The following is a 23,722-nucleotide window of genomic DNA, read 5'->3' on the forward strand; positions in this document are numbered from 1 at the left end:
ACACATATATATATATACATATATATATATATACATACACACATTTTGTTTGCACTACTTCTGTTTATATATATATCACTGCGGACCCATATGCAATGTAAAATATTTGTATTACTAATTTTATTAAATATAAATATTTGCATTACTTCTGGTTTATTTTTGTCATCATCATCATTGTCACCCCCCTTCTAGAAGTGCTCCATCTGTGAAAAGTGTACAATTCTGTTTGGTCTCCAAAAACCAAACATATTGGACAATTAAAAGCAGTGAAAAAGGAGATTACATATTTGGTCAAACACACACACACAACTATGATTTGGTTGGTGGTCTGACAATAAGGTGCAATTTAACCACAATCTGTGTGAATACTGCTCAACAGAAATCTCTCACAGGGAAAAAATATATCAAAGTAGATGCTTATACAACTTAACTAGCTCACATCAGCTGTGTAGTGCACCGCTTGAAGCTACAACCTCAAAATCAGACAAACAAAATTGATGCCTGGAGGTTGTCGTCATGGTGCATACACACGGTTAAGATATGTCAGATGACCGATTTGAATGATTTTAACAATTTGAATGATTTTAGACAATATTAAAATTAATGGAATCGTCCAAATCTGACTGCAAACACATCAGATGTCAGATATCGTTATCTGACAAACGGGAATACGCATCGTTCATCGTTGCAGTCACACGTCAGATTTTCTTTCAGATATGAACAATTGAACGATTTTTACAATCGTTATCGTTCAGATCTGACAGAAAATCTGACCGTCTATATGCACCATAAGAAAGACTAGACAATGTAATGAGACATACTTAATATAACTAAAACAATCCAGATGCATATTCACTTTATATACTAATTACTGCAATCTAATATGGGAAAATGTGCGCCACCTGTTATTTCAGAAGGGTGTAATCACAAATGTACAGACTCAAGAAATACATTTTAGATAATAAATTCACAAAATAAAATGCAGAAAGTGTACAGCTCTTAAAACAATATGACACTTCACTCAAATTGAAACAAATTATACATGGAATATAAAATCTGTTGAATGACTACCTTGGAATTTAGCATAATTTCTGGAGCCCGGTACCAGCGAGTGGCAACATATTCTGTCAGAAAACCAGTATGGTCATGATCTGGGTCTGCAACGCGTGCCAGTCCAAAATCACAGATCTACATAAAGAACACCAAAAAAAAAAACCTTACATTAAATTGTTAACTTAATATATTGGTAAAACTACAGGAAACACAATAACTTGTTGGTGGCTGCATGCAGAACTAAGCACTATTGAGCAAAAAATGTTTACATAATGTAACAAGTACCATTAGTTTAAAAAAACAAACTACTACTCATCTTCTGGGAGAGAGCATGGCAAGTAGAAACAGAAGGGGCAGCAAGCAGCTGGCTTGAGTTCAGGACAGCATACTGCTCGATGCTCTCTTCTTGGTGGCTTCTCTCCCAGATAACCACATGCAAAGCAGAGAAACTGAAGGAAAGGGGTAGCCCAGGATTCCATACAGATCAGACATTTTAATTTACACTCAGGTACAATATTAGGCATACCTTTCTAGTACTGTGTTAGTCCTCCCCATCACACACCTTTTCCCCCCCGAAACAAAAAAACTTTGTTACCCTGGGAGGCACTGGAAACATTACTTAGGATTCCAGTCAATACTGACATGAAAAGATCACGCCGATGCTGCAGATTTGTTGGATGCACATTTATGCTGCTAATCTACAAAAAGGTACTCTACTGGATGGAGATCTGGTGACTGTGGAGACCATTTTTTGTAGACTACACCTATTATCTTGTTCATGAAGCAAACTTGAGATAACGTGATGTTTGTGCAATGGACCATTAGCACCATGAGAAGAGACTGTAGACTGGCCATAAATGTATGCAAATTGTTAATATTCAGGTAGGCTGTCTATTGAAAGGATTTTCAGTTGGTATAAGAGTCTAATGTGTGCCAAGGAAACACTGAAGGTATTCTGCTGCTGTAAGCCCATCGGCTTTAGTGTTAGACATACTGTGCGTTCAGAGACACTTTCCTTCATGCCACAGGTTTATTTAATTACTGACAGCTTCATACAGTCTGGCCATTCTCCTCTGACCTTTCTAACAAGGCATTTTCGTCAACAGAACTGTCACTCAATGGATGCCTTTTGTTTTGCGCACCATTCTCTAACATTTGAAAATGGGACTCATTGTACTTTATATGCAGCTACCAGTTAGGAGCAGGGTCATGTAATGGGACACGAGAAGAGGCATTTTGCCACTTCCGTCTACATTAAATGACCACCTCGCACGGAGGCCACAGGGCTCATCCAATTAAGTATGGAGAGTGTGTCTCCTATCTGCTCCATTTGCAGGATTCAGCAGCAACTAAAGCGGCAGTGGAGGTGGTTTGGAGTCAAAAGTCAAACTGAATAAAAAAAAAAAAAAGTTACGACCCCCCCCAACCACGCATCCTGTCTTGTGTTGGGTCAATGGCTCAGTGTGGTAGTGGAATGGTGTGAATGTTTCCTTGGCTCACAGCTTTCCACCAATTAAAAATCCTTTGCAAGTAGACTTGGATATGCTGTCTACATTTTAGCCATACAGATATGTTGATGGAAATGTAATGTACTCAATATGTATATATTTAAATAAATCTGAATTTATTTATTTTTTTTTTTTAAACAACATTTCCGAGGTGTTTATTAATTTTACTACCATCAAAAGTAAAGCCAATACCCCTTTCAGACATACGGAGATTCACAGATTTTTGGCCTGCCTCAGCCAAAATTCCCAGGTCACACGTATGTCTGAAAGGCACCAACCCGGGAACACGCTGCCACCCCTGCATTTAACCAGGGTATTTCTCAAGACCTAACGCCTGGGAAGACAACCCTGCTCAAGTTTGAATGGTTCAACCCGGGATTTTACTCCCAGGCTGCACCTAGAAGTTTCCCATTGGTCAGCTAGGGCTGCCTGCTGCAGACATCAGTGGCAGCCGGAGAGTACACGAAGTGACATGCGGAGGAAAATGGTGCCAGTGGAGACAGAAATATATATATATATATATATATATATATATACACACACATATACACACACACAAGCTCTTAACATGAGCATTCAATCGCTCTTCATATGGAACGAGTTTGGAAGATTAGCCCTCAACATGCCTGAACTTTGATTTAAAAAAAAACAAAAAAAAAACAAAAAACTGTTGTGGAGCGGCAAATATCTGGCCTATTATATTTATAACAATCTCATTATTGTGGACCAGCAAAGTGAAAAAACTATAAAACACTGAAATACCCTGCTTATGTCTGAAAGGGGTCGATCTGGGAATTTTCCGAGTCTCAGGTGTAGTGTGAAAGGGGGTATCTAGCAAAAACCCAGGATTTTGCAGAGGTAAAAAAAACACAGATCTGAGCAGGGAAACTCCAAAGTTGTATGTCTGAAAGTGGTACAGATCGAGTCTACCATATCCAAACATATTCTGAAATACGGAATATTCCGAAATACGGATTTTTTTTTACGTGACAGATAGTGAAACCTTTGCTTTCTGATGGTTCAATGTACACAAACTTTAAGACGCCAAATTATTTAAAATATTATATAAAATTACCTTCAGGGTTTGTGTATAAGGTGTATATGAAACTTGAATTTCATTTATGCACACAAACTTTGTTTGAGCCGCAAAATTATTGAAAAATAAGAGTTATGGTAGACTTACCTAGAAAACTCCTTTTCTTTGAGGTCCATAGGGTCCACAGGGATATTATGGGGATATTATGGTTGGAGACCAGGCAAACAGTTAAAGCTTCAGCTCCTAGGATGCCTTATGTCCTCTTTCATAAATACCCCGCCCCTAGCCATAGGACTTCAGTTTAGTTAACAAGCCTCAAGGTAGAAGAAAGAAAGAAAAGGAAGAGCAATTGTACATCAGAAACACTTACACAAATGAGGGAATCTGTGCCCGAAAGAAAAACTTTGCCCATGCAGCCAGGTGCATCAGGGTGGATGCCCTGTGGACCTCAAAGAAAAGGAATTATCTAGGCAAGTCTACCATAACTCTAAATTTTCTTCTTCAGGGTCCATAGGGATCCACGGAGATACCATGGAGATGTCCTAAAGCAGTTCCCCTAGAGTTGGGAACGCTCCTGAGCAGAAAGGAAAACTCGTCGCCCAAAGGAAGCATCATGAGAGGCAAAAGTATCCTAAGCAATCCTAAGTAACCGGGTGGACAGAAGACCACGTGGCTGCATTGCACAATTGTTCAGCAGGGGCACCACGACTAAATGCCCACGATGGCCCTACAGACAGAGTAGAATGTGCTGTCATTATGCTCAGGACAGTGAGATAGCCTGTGTGTACACCTGAGAGATAGTCATGTGTAGCCATCTCGCCAGAGTCTGCTTATTAGCTGGCCATACTCTTGTGAAAACCATATAATACATAAAGAGCATCTGATTTTCTAAGTTTGTACGCTCCTCCACATAGATATGGAGATCATGCGCTACGTCCAGGTAGAGTTCACCTACAGAAAGGTCTGGAGCCTGAAAAGCTGTAACTACAATTTCTTCATTTTCATGAAAATGGGACACTACCTTAGGAAGGTACGATGAACAGCTTTATCCTGGTGAAAAATCAAATGGAGTGCGACAAGAAAGCGCTGCCAAATCAGAGACTAAATGCAGAAGAGATAACAAGGAGAAAGTGTCTTTGCTGTCAACCATTTCAAATCTACAGAGTTCAAGGGTTCAAATGGGGGAGCTTGTAGCCCCTTAAGAACCAATGACAAATCCCACGGTGGAACAAAAAGGAGGCTGAACTCGCAGAACGCCCTGAAAAAAAATTCTAAATATCTGGCAATGAGGCAATCTTCCTTTGGAACCAGACTGACCATGCAGAAACCAGCACTTTCAAAGTGGCCAGACGGAGACGACAGTCTAAATCCGCCTGGAGAAAAGCTAGTATCCTGGAAATCCGGAACACCTTAGGATCATACTTTCTATGGGCACACCACTGACCAAAAGAATGCCAAACACTAATAGATGAGGGCAGAAGCAGGTTTTCGTGCCCCAAGCATTGTCTGAATTACAGAACTGGAAAAACCTTTTTGGTCTTAATGAAGATTCAAGAGCCACGCCGTCAAAGCCAGACGAGGAAAGTCCAGGTGCCGGTAGGCAGGGCGTTAGCAGAACCTGCCATAGAGGAAGAGGATACAGACTGCCTATTGACAGATTCTGTTGGTCGGTGAACCAATGATGTCTGGGCCAAGCCGTGGCTACCAGTATTATTCCACCTTACTGTTTGAATTTCCTGAGAACCCTTGAGAGGAGGGAAATTTGAGGAAAGAGATACGCCGGCTTAAAGTCCCATCTTACTGCCATTGCGTCCACAAAGGCTGCTGATGGGTCTCTGGACCTGGACTTGTACCTGGGTACCTTGTGGTTGTGAGGTGATGCCATGAGATCTATTTCTGGTAGACCCCATTTGTTTACCAGCAGCTGAAACACTCCCAGAGAGAACACTCTCCGGTGTGTATGTCCTGACGACTTCGGAAGTCTGCTTCCCAATTGAGTACTCCCGGTATGAATATTGGCGAAATGGCCAGAAAATGACGTTCTGTCCAAATCAGAACCTTTGTCACCTCTTTCATGGCTGCGTAACTTCTTGTGCCTCCCTGATGATTGAGGTAGACCACTGTTGTCACATTGTCGGACTGAATCTGGACAGACTTGCCCTGAAGTAGGTTCTGTGCTCTGATAAGTGCTTTGTATACTGCTCGCAGTTCTAGAATGTTAATTGGCAGATGGCTTTCCTGATTTGTCCATCTTCCCTGAAAGTTGTGATGACCTGTCATTGCTCCCCATCCGTCAAGACTCATCTGTGGTGAGCAGTACCCCACTTGGAATCCAGAATGTTCAGATGATGCTTTCTCAGCCACCACAGGAGGGTGGGACGAACCTCTGGAGTAAGAAGGATCCTCTGGAATGTTATTAGATGATACTGTACGTTCCACTTGGAGAGAATCAATCTTTGCAGAGGCCTGGAATGGAAATGTGCATACACCACCATGTTGATCCCAGGACCTGCATTGCTATCAGAATGGATACCATTTGCTTCCGAAGCAGCTTACGTATTCGCAACGATAGAACCACAATCTTATCTCAGGCACCATTTGTGCCTGAGAATCCAGAAGTACTCCCAGATCTGCTGTGTTGGAGAAAGTGATGTTTTCTTCCAATTGATGACCCAGTCGTGCTTTTGTAAGCAAGTTATGGTCAGTTGAAGATGGTTTTGTAAAGCAACTGGAGTCTGTGCCATTATCGGGTCGTCGTCCAGATATGGCAAAATTTTGACTCCCTGACGCCTGAGATAGGCAGTCATGACTGCCTTTATTTTGGTAAAATACCCGGGGAGCCGTAGTTAGGTCAAAGGGTAGAGCTTGAAACTCTGGAGGATGCCTCTTGAAAGTGAGGGCATTACCCTGAGAGACCACTTCTCGGACCCAGGCATACTTTGTTGTTTGATGCCAATAATAAGTAAACAGAAGTTGGCCTTCCACCCTGGGATCCCCCAGGAGGAGGCCCGTACCATCAGGCAGAGGGTTTGTTATCCGGCTTACAAACTGGACGTCTTGCCGGCCCAGATTGCTTAGTTTGTCGCCTTGAAATTTTGCGAAAAACCAGATGCCTTAGAGGAAGGCTGTTCCCTTGCTCATCCCTGAGAACTGAAGGACCGAAAAGAAACCTGTCCAGATTATATAGTTGCTGTAGATAGCAGACCTGCTGACTTTGAAGCCGCCAGAGTAGCCATTATATTATCCAACTCTGCTCCAAAAAGTACTTTTCCATAGAAAGGTAAAACCTCTAACGCCCTCTTTGAAGATCCTGGAAAGCAGATACAGGATCAAAGGGCCCCGAGTGCCACTATTGAAGCTGCTGATGCTTTAGAAGCTAAAATTCCAGCATCTACAGCAGCTTCTCCAGATAGGAAGGCACTTCCCGTATATGAGAGATATACATCATCTGTTCTCTGGTAGCATTTGGTAAAGAATTTTCCAATGCACCCATCCATTCTTCAACCGATTTGGCTACCGAGGCTCCAGCAATAAGCTGGAAGAGTAAAAGCTCCAGATGAAAGAAAAAAAAAAAAAAAAAAACATTTTGAGACACGCCTCAATCTTTTTATCCTTGGAATCCTTCAGGGAAGATGTCGACGGAATAGACAACGTAGGATTTATTAGGTGCGTTACATGAGCATCCACAGTATCAGGTACCTCCCGCTTAGCACATACAGAAGCCGGGAAAGGATACAACTATGTTATTCTCTTATTCACATAAAAAACGTTTGTCAGGGTTACCCCATTCCTCATCCATAAGATCAGTGACCTGTTCAGATTCAGGGAACTCAGTTTTGACCACCTTCCGATGGTGTTTAAACATTGGAGCCTTATTACTGTGAGCTGGTTCATCATCATCCTGAATGTCGAAGATTGATTTAACCGCCCAAAAGAGGAACATCCACTGTGGATGGATGGTCATCTTGTCCTGAGCTAGACCCTGGAGAGTAACCTTGCGCATCATCTGAATCCTCTGATGATGCATCTGAATCCATATGTAGAGCAGACTGATAAAAACATAACTTGCGCTTAGACGCCTTAGTAACTACCAGTCTGCTATCAACATTAGACGGTGTCATACTGACTAGAATGGCCATAAACATCCTTCCAGGAAGGATGCATAGGAGGTGCAAACATAGCATGCTGTGGACACCCCCATCCAAGGAGGCATTGTGGGAGCAGCCATACGATCCACAAATCGCTTTATTACCTGGGACAAAGAACACCTAAGAAGGCTCTTGTCCAGGGTCACGTAAACAGGAGGGGTGAGGTGGCTCTTTATGACAGACAACACTCAAACCATCTTTAATGTCCCGAGGGGACAATTAAGCCGTACATAATTTACATGAAACCAGCACAGAGTGCTCCCCCTCCTGTATACATTTATCTTTTGACATGTTCAAAATAAAGGCAATAATCAATAAGTTATGCGACAGCCTTCACAAAATCTTAATGAATGTGACTTACTCTGAAAACTACCTCCACCCCAAAAGGCTGGAAAAAAACAGTGATAGTTATAATTGACAGACAGAATAAAAGTATCAATACAGCAGCTAGCAAACAGTCACATATAATACATATGTAATAAAATTACAATAGACTGTAAATCACCTACACAGTCACAAATGAATGGTAGGATATAGAGCACTTTAACCAAGGGAGAGGTATACAGGGAGACTGTCCAAAAGCCTCCTGAGACCAACAGCTACAGGGCGCACTGAGCGTCTCATACAGCGTGGAGGGTTGGCGGAGAAACCCAGACGTGCAAAACCCTTCGTAGGGACTGCGTCTGTGTCGGGGTGGAGCGCCTACCTAACCTAGGGTGCGTTAACCAGCAGTGTACACTGGCCTCGTGGCAGCAGAAGCCACTACCCGGCATCAGGCGATAATGCCCCGGTGGTGTAGTTAGGGCGCGGACAATCCCGGGCTTAAACAGCTGCGGCTTCAGCGGGGAATCGCCATAGCGGACATCTCCATACATCTGGTTGCAGTCCAGATAGCAGCATAGCGGCTAGAAAGCTTAGCCGCGACCCGCCGAAGTCACCAGCCCGGATACCCGTGTTGTGGCCCGGCAGAAGTAGATGGAGTCGAAGTATGAGAGTCTTAATTCAGATGCTTGGTACTACCAACCCAGAAAAAAACATAACATAAAATAAAAGCTTAGGACTGCCAGAGCAGTCCCGTTACAATAGTGTGTCTTGATCCTGCCACACCAAACATCTGAAGTCCTATGGCTAAGGGTGGGGTAAATATGAAGGACCACCCAAGGCTTACTGGGAGCTGAAGCTTTAACTATTTGGTGCCTGGTCTTCAACCAGAAAATCCCCATGGTATCCCTGTAGATCCCGATGGACCCTGAAGAAAGATTGTATAAAATTACCTTCAGGCTGTGTGTAAAAGGTGTATATAAAACAAATGCATTCTGTGTTTAGATATGGGTCCCATTATGGTATGTAAATATTCCAAAATACGGAATATTCCGATATCCAAAATACCCCTGGTCCCAAACATTTTGAATATGGGAGACAACCTGTATTATTGGCACCTTACAGATCACACCCATATTCACACTGTAGTGTGTTTTGCCAGGCATAACATAGGACACAAAAGGTTGCCTTAATTTCAGTACTAATGTAATCTGGAATTAAAAGACTGCGTGCTACATTTGGGAGGTAGGAACCAATTACCAATCATTAACAATGAGGATACAGCTTGGAAAGTTACAGAAGAAACTATTTCTTTGGCATGGCATCAAACATGGCAGTCATAAGTCAGGCTGTGTTTTGAAAAGGCGAGTGGATAAAGGTGTTATGTAACAATTTTCCAAAAAATAACTTCTTAATGGATGAAGGTATTATGAACTAGGTATTGTAACAACGTTATTTTAAAGGTTCATAGTCTATTTACTGATATTTTCTGTGGATAAAAGCGCCATGTCCAATTAAGTTCAAATAACTTATCTTTAACTGTAAATATCTCAATTTCTTCTAAACGTAACATACCACCATCCAATCGCCTCTTAATTTAAAAACAAAGCTGCTTTGAGTTATGGAGATGCCACTGCAAAACAGGTCTGCCTGCAAAGTTCATGCAGCAATGCAGTGTGGAAACTGTTCAACGATGGCGATCACTCAACTGAAATTATACATACATATATATATATATATATATATATACACACACACATACACACACACACACATAGATATATATATATATATCTATCATACATACACACACCAGTATATAAACACACTCACTCCAAGAACAAATGAAAAATTCTTGTGAAAAAAAATTTGTATTCAAATTGTAACAAATAGACCGACGTTTGAGCTCTTAGCTTAGTTCACACCTTTATAAAGGGGCTAAGAGCTCTGAAACGTCGGTCTATTTGTGACACTTCGAATACAAATTTTTTTCACAAGACTTGAGTGCCGCCATCATTTGTACTTGGTATATCACGAGAGGCAGAGAGAGACTATTACATTGATATAACATATAGCCAAAGAATTCCAAGGTGGCACTCAGCGTCTGGGTAACAAGTGATATTCTTTATTCCAACGTTTCAAGCTACACACTCGACATCAGGGTCATCAGCTACATGCTCGTCCCCTGATGACGAGCGTGTAGCTCGAAATGTTGGAATAAAGAATATCACTTGTTATCCAGACGCTGAATGCCGCCTTGGAATTCTTTGGCTATGTAGGGGGATCATACCCCATGGATGGCACCGGTGCAAGTTACTATTCAGCAGGATGTGAGGAGTGCCAGGGATTCTGGGAATATATATTATAAGGGCACAGTCATGCCCTTATATTAAGGCTGCATCTAAAAAAAATGGATTTTTCCATAGAGAGAATTCCGTGTTTAAGGGGCTACACCTCGAAAGCTATAGGAGGTACAGAGTTGAAATTTGGTGGGGCCGGGTAAAACTGTCGCACGGCACTGCATGCCAAATTTCAGGCCATAAACAAAAAAAAAAAAAAATGAGGATTTGGGAGTAATCTAAAGCTCCAACTGTCACATTTTTCAGACACTCAGTTAGGACCACTTTTATGATATAGTCAATGGGGGTTTTTGGAAAGGCATAACTCAGGGTAGGGGGTGAATTTAGACTTGGGGTTTGTTTTATTAGGTAGCTATTGTGCCAGGGTACATGCTTTTGGGGTTCAGGTAAATTAGAAAGTTACAGTTTTTAAACTATTACCTATTATACGCCATTGTACAGATAGGACTTTTCAACTTGCTGCGCAGCCTCAGTAGGAGCCTCCAGCAGGTGTAGTCATAGTGGCTTCACTTGGGTGCAGCAAGATGGCAGTCGTTTGCGGCCGGGACCGGGGGGCAGGAAGCCGGCGTTAGCGGTGCAGGCGTTAGGACCCGGGGGAGGTAGCAGCACACAGATGCAGGCTTGGATCTGAAAATTCCGCGATACCTGCATCTGTGTTTAAAAAACAAACACACACAGAAGCACGGACGGGTCAGTGAGACCAGTCTGTGCTTCTGTGTTTAAAAATAAAAAAGTGTAAAAATAAAAAAAAAAAAAAAAAAAATGGCGTGGCCCCCTCCCCAAAAAACCAACCAGCCCCGAGCTTTGGAGCCCCAGTATTGGTTGTGCTAAATACAAGGGACAAACGACGTAGGGGTTCCCCCTATGAAGCACAACCAGCACCAGGCTTATCAGAACCAGTCCTGGTTGCCAAAATATGGGGGACAAATGACGTAGGTGTCACCCGTATTTAGCACAACCAACACGGTGCTCTGAGCCGGTTCTGGTTCTGGAAATACAGGGGCAAAAAATGCATAGGGCCCACCCTGTATTTTCCAGAACCAGCACCGGACTCTTTCTAGCGGGGAGGCGATGCCACAGCCAGGGGAGAGCCCTTGCACCGGCCCCCAGCCGCAGCATCACCCCTGACCACTAGTCAGCCCAGGTTGGGGTTCCCTGGGGAGTTGAAGACCCCCCCCCAATAAAGGGTACCCCTCTCCAGGGCACCCCAGGCCCAGAATGATAGCCCGGGGCTATCCCCGACACCCCTGGGCGGTGGGTGCCGGGTTGATTATATAAAGTATGGTGCAATTAAATTTTAAATATTGTCTTTTGCTGTGGAACTAGTGTTCCCCAGCAAGTCTCCCCCGCATGTGGATACTTGGAGAACCACAATTATCAGCATGCGGGGCATTACAGGCGTGGTGGTAGCTGTAGTTCCACAACAAAAGCAATATTAAAAAAAACACAACACACTGTAGAAAAGTATAATTTTATTAAAACATGCATGCACACACACTCACATACTCACCTATGCATCCCTGAAGCCATTCTGTCCTCTTCTCCAGTAGGTAATCCAATGGTGTACCTGTAATAAAAAATTTCATACTCACCTCCTCCTATGCGTGGAACTGTCCTCTTCGTTCCAAAATAGGCAAATCCTGGGTCTTGGCAAAAAAAAACAAACACGAATTACCCGAGCTGACGGACATTAGTAGTGTCCTCTAAGGGCTCCTCTAAGGACACTACTACTACCCGTTTCAGTCCAGAAATCCCGGGGCAGAGCGCTCATTGGCTGAGAGGCGAGCCTTCTGCCTCTTACCCAATGAGTGGTTCTCACCATTGAATTCAACGGTGAGAACCGAGCGTGCCCTTTTCAAAAATGGCGCCTCAGCGCCATTTTTTAAATTCATAAAATGGCCACCGTGAGCCAATCACAGCTCACGACATAAACGCCCCGCCCCCTCGAATGGCTTAAATACTGCCAGCGCGAGTTGCCATGCACTCAGTCGGCAGCAGGGAGGCAGCAGAGAAGAGCTGCCGAAGACGCCGCGGAAGCCCTGGATGGGCGATGGCCAGGAAAAAGAGCTTAAAGGCCATCGCCCTCCAGGTGAAGACGCCATAGAAGTCCTGGGGGAGCGGCAGCCATGTAAAAGAGCTTAAGGCTGCTGCCCCCCAGTTGAAGATCCCGTTAAATAAAATATAAAAAAAAACGGTGTCTGACTGTTTTACTTTAATATTTCTTTTGTAGGGGTACAATAGGTACCAGTAGGCCCTTAGTGCCCGCCTGAAGGTACTTGTGGTTCTCCAAGTAACAGTATGCGGGGGGATGCCTGCTGGGACCTATAGCACTACTGCAAAAGACTATTTAAATATTCATATGCACCACACAACACAAATCAACCCAGCGCCCAGGGGTGCTGGAGATAGCCCCGAGCCATCAGCCTGGGGTGCCCTGGAGAGGAGGGGCCCCTTTATTGGTGGGGTCCCCAACTCTCCTGGGATCCCCGGCCTGGGCTGACTAGCAGTCACGGGTGATGTTTCGGCTGGGGGCCCAGTGAAAGGGCTCCCCTGGCTGTGGCATCACCCCCCTGCTAGAAAGGGTCCGGCGCTTGTTCTGGGAAATACAGGGGGACCCTATACATTTTTCCCCCCCCTGTATTTCCAGAACCAGGACCGACTCAGAGCCCAGTGCTAGGTGCGCTAAATACAGGGGACCCCTACGTCATTTGCTCCCCCATATTTTGGCAACCAGGACTGGTTCTCAAAAGCCTTGTGCTGGTTGTGCTTCAAACGGGGAACCCCTACGTCGCTTGTCCCCTGTATGTAGCACAACCAGTACTGTGCTGGTTGTCTTCTAGGGGGCGGGGCTACGCCTTTTTATTTTTTTACACATTCAATTTTTAAACAGATGCATAGATGGATCTCACTGCTGCATTCGTGCATCTGTGACTTATTGATTTGAATTTCTCACGTGCATACGCACTACCAGTGAGCCCACTGTCACCCACTGATGCCCCCTTTGCACTGCACATCTGCCACTGCTCTGCACCACCGCTGCTGCTGCCACTACCCCACACGCCTACAGCAGTCTTGCACTCTGCACCTCCCTGACCAACCTCCTGTGTGCTGACCCCTCATCCACCGGCGTTAGTGTACCATTTTGTTGCCCTTCTCTCCTGCAGGTGGCCAGGTTTGCTCATCCAAACCCTGATAGTTAATAAATTTTAAAAAAGCTATGAAATTCCATAGACAAAAAAACCTTACAGTTTCACATGTCCCATTAAGGCAGCTTAGACATGATCTGAAAATTCAGAAAACCTATTGATTTTCTGCCACTCAAACTTCAAAAAGCAATGAAATTACGATCATTAAGGCTGACGCCTTAATGGAAGTGTTCCTTGCGCAATACAGATATGTATGCCATCACACCATGTAGTTAACTGCAGATTCGGCATTCTCACAGAATGAGATTGCTGTCACAAAATGGTGGAGCTGCCAATTCACAGAATTGTGTGCTCATTGGAATACACACATGCAATCTATGCAACTGAGGTCAAATCAGAAAATAGAACTCTGCAGATGGGATAAAAGTGGTGTGGGTGGGGGAGGAGACACAGCAGCGTGGATAGGTGAGAGACAAAGGTGTGTAGAGGAGGAAAGGTTCTGACACATGAATGGATATGTAAGCATTAAAACAATTTGTTGCTGATACTTGCTCTGGTGAGGACAGAGAGAGAGAGAGATATCAAGAAGTGAGGTAGTGCACTGAGTGAGGGGTAGGCTTTTTTTGTTTTAGGATTCTGCATGCTGCCAACAGTAAAACAACTAATATTATTTGGTTCATATCTGCTCCAATGGCGTGTGCTGCCCTTAATCAAGCACCTAGACACCGCATCACTGACCCTTCTGCCGAGCTAATCAACAAATTGTCACATAATGGTGGACAATTGGCTTACATGAGATCTATGCAGGAAAATGTAGATTATAGCAGATCAGCAGCAGACAGGACTCAAGTGAATGTTGGCTAGTGAAACAAAGCCTGTAGTTAATTGTTGTTTGAACAGAAAAGTGCATGTCCAAAAAGAAGAGATGCAAAATTTGTGTTGAATCGCAAATGTTAAGTGGAAACATTTTATCTTTGGAGCAGATGAAAGTTAAAAATAGGTCTACAAAAGTTGTTCGAGTGTTGCTGCAAACAAAAGCAAGTGTTTGTGAAGTGAAACAACAGTTTGCAGCTGAAGGGGTTAATAGAAGAAAACCCAAGTTTATTCCTGATGAAGAAAAAGTGTTTGCAAAAGGTATCTCCATTCTGCACCACACCCAACTTTGAGACCTAATCAAAGACAATTAAAGGGCAGTCAGTTACTGTGATACATGCGGGTAGTTGTAGTGCTACACCTACAATGTCAAGTAATGTGGTTTGCAGTTTTGAGAATACTTTTGAAAGCAAAATGCAATACAGCAAGAATAAAAAAAATAAAAAATAAAAAAAAAAAAAGGTATGGACACTGGCTTCCTAGCCTGGCCTCCTTGGGTGCCTCAGCTTCACCTGGGCTCTGTACACAGGGGAGTTTTTAGGCACACCACAGAACCCAAGGCTCATATAATAAATTATATAACGGGTGTATGTGTATAATTTATAGCGTGTGTATGTGTATAATTTATAGCGTGTGTATGTGTATAATTTATAGCGTGTGTATGTGTATAATTTATAGCGTGTGTATGTGTATAATTTATAGCGTGTGTATGTGTATAATTTATAGCGTGTGTATGTGTATAATTTATAGCGTGTGTATGTGTATAATTTATAGCGTGTGTATGTGTATAATTTATAGCGTGTGTCTGTGTATAATTTATAGCGTGTGTCTGTGTATAATTTATAGCGTGTGTCTGTGTATAATTTATAGCGTGTGTCTGTGTATAATTTATAGCGTGTGTCTGTGTATAATTTATAGCGTGTGTCTGTGTATAATTTATAACGTGTGTCTGTTTGTTTCGAACCAAACATACTACAATCTCCTCATGGATGTTACAAAGCTACATAAAGCTCATCTTGTCCAAAATAAAACTCATTTTATCCTCCTCCCTGAGTCACTACCAAGGGCCAAATTCAATTGTTCTAACTGTGATAAGCCGCTTTTTGGCAAAAAAAAAAAAAAAGTCTTATCGTGCGAAATTATACTTCAGTTTTTCGCATCTGCAGATACTCCATAGCCAAAAGGTGAAAAGTTGTGCAAAATCTCTATTTTAAGGTAACACTGTATGAACTTAGTGCAGAACCCCTTGGACACTACCCTTAATGACCAATTAGGGAAACTGGTCATCACTGTGATACAATTATATTCAATGAAGATTTTTCAGGGTTTCAATGTAATTTTTTAGTGTCAAACTGTCATTCTAAAGGGTCACATTGAAATCCTGAAAAATCCATCTTCACATTGTTCTTTTGTTGATCTTTATTAATTTCATTTGTTATTATGACCATCACACTATTGTTGCTTTTTGTTTTACTGTATATCGGGCATCTAATGGAAATCACATAACTACATCTGCTTAGGGAGGTGTTATTCCTTCTTACATTTACATGACTTATCCTCATAAGTGCACAGGAGATTTAAAATGCAACAAATTACAACACTAATAAAAAAGTTTCTCACGTTAGTATTAATATCAATCATTTACACGGAATGGGATTGGCTGCGGAAGCCCGACAGGAGGAGATCCCGACTGGCAAGTATCCCAACTCTCCCCACTCCCTCCCCTAACCCTCCCTTGGTGTTGCCTAACTCTACCTTCCTGCACCCTAACCCTCTCTCAGGGGGTGCCTAACCCTAACCTTGCTCTAATGGCGCCTAACCACCCAACCCCCCCCCCCCTTCCCCTAGCCTAACCCTAAACCTTCCTAGGTGGGTGCCTAGATCTAACCTCCCTCCCTGCGGCTAACTGCCAAGACGCCGAGGACTTACCTTGTCCGGGATGGCGTCCTCCTGCATTCTGCCATCGGGTTGGTATTTTGACGCATATCTTAAGTCCTGTGTCGGGATTTAGACCAGCGGCATCCTGGACGCAGGTCTAATAACTACATTTCATTTATACAACATGAGAAAACCATTTAATCTAGTAATAAGAAAAACTACATACCTTGAGATCACAGGTAGTGTTAAGCAGCAAATTTGACGGTTTAAGATCACGATGTAAAACATTGGCTGAATGAATGTATTTCAGTCCTCTCAGGATTTGATAGAGGAAGTAACAAATGTGGTCATTGCTAAGGTGCTGGGTCTTTAGGAGTTTGTACAGGTCAGTCTCCATAAGGTCCTGAACAATGTACCTGTAAGTGTTTATGTAAGGAAAGCAGTGCTGTCAAACATTCAATTTATTTGAATTGCATTGGGGTACAAATAAAAAGGGATAGATACCAGAATAATGGATAAACCACATTATTCACACTAAAGAGCCTGCATCTAACACCCAGACACGCACTCGTCTTTGTGGTAAAATAACTGCCTGTCTGAAAAACTGTGGCAGCACAGAGAACAGCACATAAGAGGTACCAAAGGAACCCATGGTTGAAAAGTACAAATAACCAACAAAAAGTAAATAAACCCACTGTGCTTCAACCAAACTACTTTTTGTCGGAGTTTGTAATTGCAGCTACAGTAAATTATACAATACATCAGAATTGAAAAGGTTCTTAAGAAGAGCATATGTGAACGCTACAATGTATTACCAATTTGTGAATAGAGTATGTATAACAATAATTAGCCAGACAACAAACAATCATATTGGTTATTCAGAAGAAATAAAAAAGGGGAAGCTGTAATCCTCGTAACCAATGGTTCCTTTTTCTGGGGTTCCCATATGGAACACACTCACATCAAATGTGTCTTGTTTCTTACACATAAAAGGTATCTTTTCAATGTAGTTTGTCAGCACGTTTCTTCTTATTTCAAAATGTCCCACTTACATTAATGCTATCTTGCATCATGCACGTAAAAGGTATCTTTAATAGTTCTTATCCCCCATCATACACTTCATTTATGAGTAGTACTTACATTAGTCTCCTCTTGGTTCATGCGTATCAGGGTTTCTTTAATATATGATCCTTTCGATAAAATGTAGGAGGCTTATATATGAATCCAAATAGAAAAAATATTTAATGAATAAAAACAAAGTCCCAATAAAAAAAATTCCAGATAAAAAACAGTACATGCACATATCGTCGTATAACTAAATGGTGAGGATTTGGAGGATATATATGACCTTAGCATGGTCCACAACAATCCTCACATGAATCACCGTCTGCAGATAGACACGGCAAACACCTCCTTGTCAACGCGTTTCGGTTCAAATGAACCTTAAGACACAAACAAGTGTGTGTCGGGTCAAATTTTTAAGCCCCCCCCCCACCCCCCACCTTCTCTGGTTGGACCATTTCAGCCCTTAATAAACATTGTTTTCAGATGCTATTTAGAAGTAAAACTCATTTTGTGAAAGGAAGTACTCTACATACATTCAATGTCCTATCAAGTTAATTTATAAAAGGCCATTAAGACTCATTTTAGTAATTTTTTGTTATCACCTTCTAAACCATCAAAAAGACTAAAAAAAATCCCATAATCCCTTTCTCCATGGTCACATGATTATCTAGTCCATTCAAGTCTCAATCCTGAATTTCCGATTACGTGATGTGAAAAGGCCAATCAGAATTTTTCAGATCGTACTCAGTTGTTGGACTGCAGATCCCGTCAGGCTTTATTTTCTTAGTTATTCTTGTCCCCAGAATAAGGCGGCTTACTGTAAAGGAACATGAGTCCCAGCAGGCAAACTGAGCTGAAATAGCTGCTTGTAGCTCTGAGGAACTCAGAATTATATAAAGCTATATGCTCTGTACATCTTCTGTATATGAGGATGTACTAGAGCACCAGCGACTACCATTGGGAATGTCTCCCTCTCTCATGTACAGCACGTGGACGGCTGTCCTTTTGCCGCGCTGATGCATGCCCCGGCCATCCTTCACCATGTTATTAACAGACGCGGCTGTTACCTGCTATTGGCGGGGAATGAGGTGCTCAGATGGACACCGTATGGCTATGTCCGGTTTAGGGGCTGTAGCGCTCTGACCTCACGGGGAAACCTCTACTTACCTCCACCTTACCGCCGGCAACTAGAGCAGGAACTGAGCACGGGAACTCCCCCATGTATCCTGAGTAGCACGCTATGTGGAGTAAGCGTGGCGTACCTCGGGGACCCAGAACCGACCGCAAGTGGCGGGTCTCCCAGCACACGCAGTTAAGTCGAGCATTCTGAAGTACAAAGTGTCCCTGCCAGGGGAGAAGCTCCCTTCTGATGACTGGCAGCCAACAAGTGTGTGCCTGCGCAGAGTGAAACTCTGCCTAGCCGGGTAATAATAAACCAGCCTCTCTCCCTGTCATGTGCTGGGACAGGGACCCACACAGAGCAGCGCCACATGTCAGCTGCTATAGTCAGCTCCCTGTGAGACGGACTCCCGGTTCACAGGATAAGTCGGGAGCCCGGGCAGATGTGCTGTAAAGCCCCAGGTGTAGTGAATTCCTTGTGGTACCCACGCTACATTACCCATCCCCCTTTCTAACAAGGGGACTGGGGCATACTTACCAGTCCTGACGCCGATGCGTGGGTGGTAATGGAGACCCGGACACTAGCGCGTCCGCTGTGGCGTGTCTCCCCTCTGATTGTGTCCAGTGGCCAGGCTATTACCCATGGTCCCGGACACAAGAATGCGCGCTATGGCGGGTCCCTCTCTGATAGTGGCCAGTGTGTGTGGCCAGGGTTACGGACACGAGCGCGTGAACTTTGGCGGGTCCTCAGAGTCCAGCGACTTCCCACGTTGCAGGCAGACTGTGGTCATACAGTCTGCCTGTAGAATAGAATAAAAATAAAGTAAAAAATAGAAAGGGCTGGAGACAGCCATCTGTGCAACCGCTCCTCTCAGGCACATAGACTGAAGTCGGGTTGGGTATAGAGGGGGAGGAGCCAACTACACTTCTGAAGAAATTTAAAGTGCCAGGCTCCACTCACACCAGTCTATACCCCACTCTTATATGCTCCAGTGTCCCCTAGTGGATGAAGGAGAAACAAGTTAAGGTGCGCCCAGCAGTCACAACCAGCCCCAAAGGTCTACTTTACATGAATTTCTGCTTGCACCTCAGGAGGATGTGAGCAGAAATCTACGATAAGTGTAGCCTCGGGGCTGGCCGCCCACAACAATTAAATAGCATTAGGGAACTACATGTGATGTTGATGAATAAGCACTTCAAGAAGAGTCTGCAGTATAATGACATTGCATTTACTATATGGTCAAATACAAATATATATTTTGTTTTGTAACAATGTAAAATCGAAGTCTTTCTATACATTTTTTCTGACTTCACAACTATTGTTTAAATTCCTCATTTAAGTTAATATTTACATATTCAGACTTCCTAAAACGCTTTAAGCTATCGTCATATTGTGAGACTGATCACCACACAATGTTCTCCCCAGGATCAATTCCACAGGCGCTCCAGTCGGATTTTTTTTTTTACATGCTACCCGGCACTATCCTGCTCCACGGGTCAGATGGCCAAAATCAGAGTTGCTCTTACATTACTGTGACACACAGTAACTGAGATCCCTTCTTTGGGCTCGATTCAATTCAACGAGATGCTGAATAGCCCTGGGAGGGAGCTCCCGGAGCTATTCAACTCACTGCGCTGTTTGGTCCGACTAAAGGATTTCTTCTCGCACCCCTGATGGTGCGAGGAGAAATTCGACAAAAGTGCTGGCCTCGCGCCCGTTTTCCTGCTTGGCATGGCTAACAGTCTCGCGGACGGCACTTTAGTTGGAGAATGCCGGTTCACCCATGTCAAGTCGCCAGAAATGGCATTCTCCGACATAGGGCCGGATTCAAGTAGCCACAAAAAGTGCCATTTGGAGAAAAGTTTGCAGAGAGCGCTTTTTGCCCGTTTTCTACTTTTCTCCGTATTCAATCCAAGGATGTTTTTTCGCCCACGCGAAAACTTTACATGGAAAAAAAGGCAAAAAAGGTTAACCACATATAGGCAGGCGAATTGCAAGTGCAAAATTGCTATATTGGGGTGCAAATGTGGGGAAATGAGCCAGAACTCTTTGGGCACAGTTTTGATATTTAGCCATGCTAAAACTGTTGAAAGGCATGCTGGGATGTGTAGTTCAGCAACAGCTGGAGGGACGCTTATTGCCCATCCGTCTCAGTTCCTATTAACAGAACCCTCCCACACACCACACCCCTTTACAAGAGGCAATGTTTTAAAACCCAACCACGGGATTCCACCGAAGGAGTTTAACTACCTCCTACCATGGGGTATCACCCCTCCCCACCTCCAGGGCACAGTAGAGTGTGTGTCAGGGGGGACTGATGCTCGTGGGGGAGGAGGGGGGGGGGGGACTACAGATCCCCATCTCGCACTTTTGTCCACAGCAAATGTGCTCCAGAATGTCGTTCGCACAGCATTCTGGTGTGCGATTTCTGCAGTCTCAGACTGCTGCATCACTGCCTGGGGGGTCAAGATGATATCAGTTCTCCGCATATGCAGAATGGATTTTCTCTTTACAAGGCAGGGGACGCAGCGGGCAGGTTGTGGCTGCATCCTATGCGACCATGCCAGTTAAGTAGTTAATGCCTCTTGGCAGTTAACATTTTCTGGGGAGAACACTGCCACAATAGTTCTTGCCTCATAATTAATTGAGGCAACTGCCTCCATAGTTACCACTGTGCATTTATAAAAGTGGAAAAAAGGTTAAAAAAAAATAAATAAATCAGCAGCAGCAGTCATTATAACAAAGGATACACATCTTTCATTTGCTCGATGGTTGAAGCTCGAATAATGTCATTTATTCCAATAATATTCTCATGTTTAAAGCGCAATAAGATTTTGATCTCCCTCAGTGTTCTCTGGCAGTACGTTTGATGCTCAAAGGGGCTGATTTTCTTGATAGCAACCCGCACTTTGTTCACGTTGTCATATGCAGAACTAAAGAGAAAAAATAAAGATGCACTGAAGTCTTCACATTGAGAGGTAAAATATTCTACATTACAAATAAACTTGGGTAAAAAAAGGTTTATATAATACAATTAATTCTTTACCTGTAAAGGCATGGCACACCATGACACGTGGCATGAAACTGCCAACTGAAATTAATAAAGACATTTCTCAATGTACAGAGAAAGAGCAAAGCAACCTATTCTATCTAAAGGTGCATAAACACGTAACGATTTTTTGAAAGGTTTAACTATAGCGACGTCGTTATCGTTCGTTGAAAAAAACAGTTTAGTTTCTGAGTTAGAACGATGATCGTTCAATCATTTACTTTGAAGGCGATTAAAAATTATTTTTTTAGCCTTGCTACTTAATGGGTGCTCAATGTAGCAATTTACCAGTTTTGATGGGCAATTATTTATAGCGCTTGTCGTGCCCAATTAGACTGGGGTTAGCAACGTAAAATGGTTAAACTAGTCTAAAGTCCTGGTTAGGGCACCCAAACCACGGACTCATCGCACATTTCTGCTCGCCGCCTCAGGAGGCTGTCAGTGCCAGTAGCCATCACACCTGAATGGAGGAACAATTAAATTGCTTTGTTAAGCGCCCATCAGTCAGAGCCACCGCTCAAAACAACTGATTGAATTCTATCCCACCCACTATATTCTATTTGAAGTTTTTAGTAATCATGCAGAAGTTATTTGTCTGTAAAAACTTCTAAATTCATATCCTAACAGTCCATACTATTTTACTCTTGAACATTTCTTTGGTGACCTAACTCTCCTTTTTTAAAATCAAATTGAAACCAGACACCGATCCTGCATGTCAGTGCACCCCACCCCCTCAGTATTTCTATAAATCTGCAATACTCCATTCTGAAGCATTAGGGAGTGGGGGACACATCTTGCCTTTGTTTGCACTTCTTTACATAAACCACCACAGAGGCTGTGGAAGAGATGGAAAGCTTACTTCACACACTCCACAGATACGAGGCTGGTGAAATTCTTGGAAACCAGTAGCTAATGTTCCTAGAACATGACTTTAGGCATATGACTTTTAGGATTATTTTTTATTGGAGGCACATCTTCCCTGACTTTTTGTAAAATGCCAATGGCTACGGAATTCTCCACTATTTTTGGGTGATTCAATTAGGAACGAGGTGAACAGCGGCAGGAAGTTGGTCCCAGAGGTATTCAATTCACCACGCAGTTTAGTCCGACTACAAATCACTTAAGTCGGAGAATGCCGGTTCACGAACTTAACTTGGGTGTTTAATCGCGAGAATCGCCATTCTAAGACTAAAGTGCCGGCAGCGAGGCTGTTTGCTAGCTTGCAGCCAGCTCTAGACCGGCGATCAGCCTTACGGACGGCACTTTAGTCAGATTTCTCCTCGTATCCTTAGGAGGGTGCAAGAAGAAATAATTTAGTCACCCTAACAGCACATTGAATTGAATAGCTTTGGGAGCTCCCTCCTGGCACAATCAACAGCGCACTGAATTGATTCTGCCCCATTTTATAAGTCATTTATTGGAGCCCTCTTGCCATCAGCAACCCAAATGTATCATTGAAAGACAATGCTGCCTTAAAACAGATTTTTAGTGCAGACAATGAACACTGCTTGGTGTGCCAAATCTTTACTGGTAAAACACAGCTAAACATAATTCAGATACCTTGCTTGAGTACATTCTAAAAAAACCAACACAGATGAACCAATGCCTATTTCTTGCAGTATGTAATGAAGATGTTGAGTGATAATTTTACTGTTCAAAATCAATGTAGAATTCACAAGTTGCAATAAAATTTGCACACCGTAGTGCCATATTCATTGCTAAACCTACTGCCTCCTCCTTAATACATTCTATATCATTTGGACAAATTTTCAAATTAATGGACAATAGTTAGGGGGGAATTCAATTGTTTTTTGTGCGTCTTAACTAATGGGCGTCTATCAGAGCAATTCAATTATTTGTCTGGTAGATGTCCATTAGCTGCAACAGACATTTTTCTCACAGCCTCCTGATGTGCGAGAAAAAATGCGTGCAAAGTCCATAGTTTGGGCGCCCAAACCAGGAGTTTAGTTGGGATTAGAAGTTTTGAGTGTCTAAACCTGGTGCTTCTGGGCGCGTTAAACACTAATGGACGTCTATCGAAGAAACAATTGATTTGCTCCGATAGACGCCCATTAGTTAAGGCGCTCCAAAAAACTATTGAATTCCCCCCTTGGAGTCATCCTAATCAAACATAGTGAAAACAGAAGTTTTATTTAAAACTTCAG

At 43.1% G+C, this 23,722-nt stretch overlaps 1 protein-coding gene across 2 annotated transcripts in view; it reads right to left on the minus strand.

Annotated features, from left to right (window-relative positions):
- MAPK1 (mitogen-activated protein kinase 1) overlaps nt 1-23,722 on the minus strand; it is a 103,572-nt gene that overhangs the window by 40,397 nt on the left and 39,453 nt on the right. For both annotated transcript variants that reach the window (XM_088477827.1, XM_088477826.1), the window contains exons 2-4: nt 21,259-21,441; nt 16,550-16,739; nt 1,072-1,188 (exon numbers count right to left, since the gene is read on the minus strand). In XM_088477827.1, the coding sequence (XP_088333953.1) occupies nt 1,072-1,188; nt 16,550-16,739; nt 21,259-21,441 (490 nt within the window). The remainder of the gene's footprint in view (nt 1-1,071; nt 1,189-16,549; nt 16,740-21,258; nt 21,442-23,722) is intronic.

The sequence above is a fragment of the Taudactylus pleione genome, unplaced genomic scaffold (genome assembly GCF_031769625.1).
Source record: "Taudactylus pleione unplaced genomic scaffold, aTauple2 ptg000205l, whole genome shotgun sequence".
Classification (NCBI taxonomy): Eukaryota; Metazoa; Chordata; class Amphibia; order Anura; family Myobatrachidae; genus Taudactylus; species Taudactylus pleione.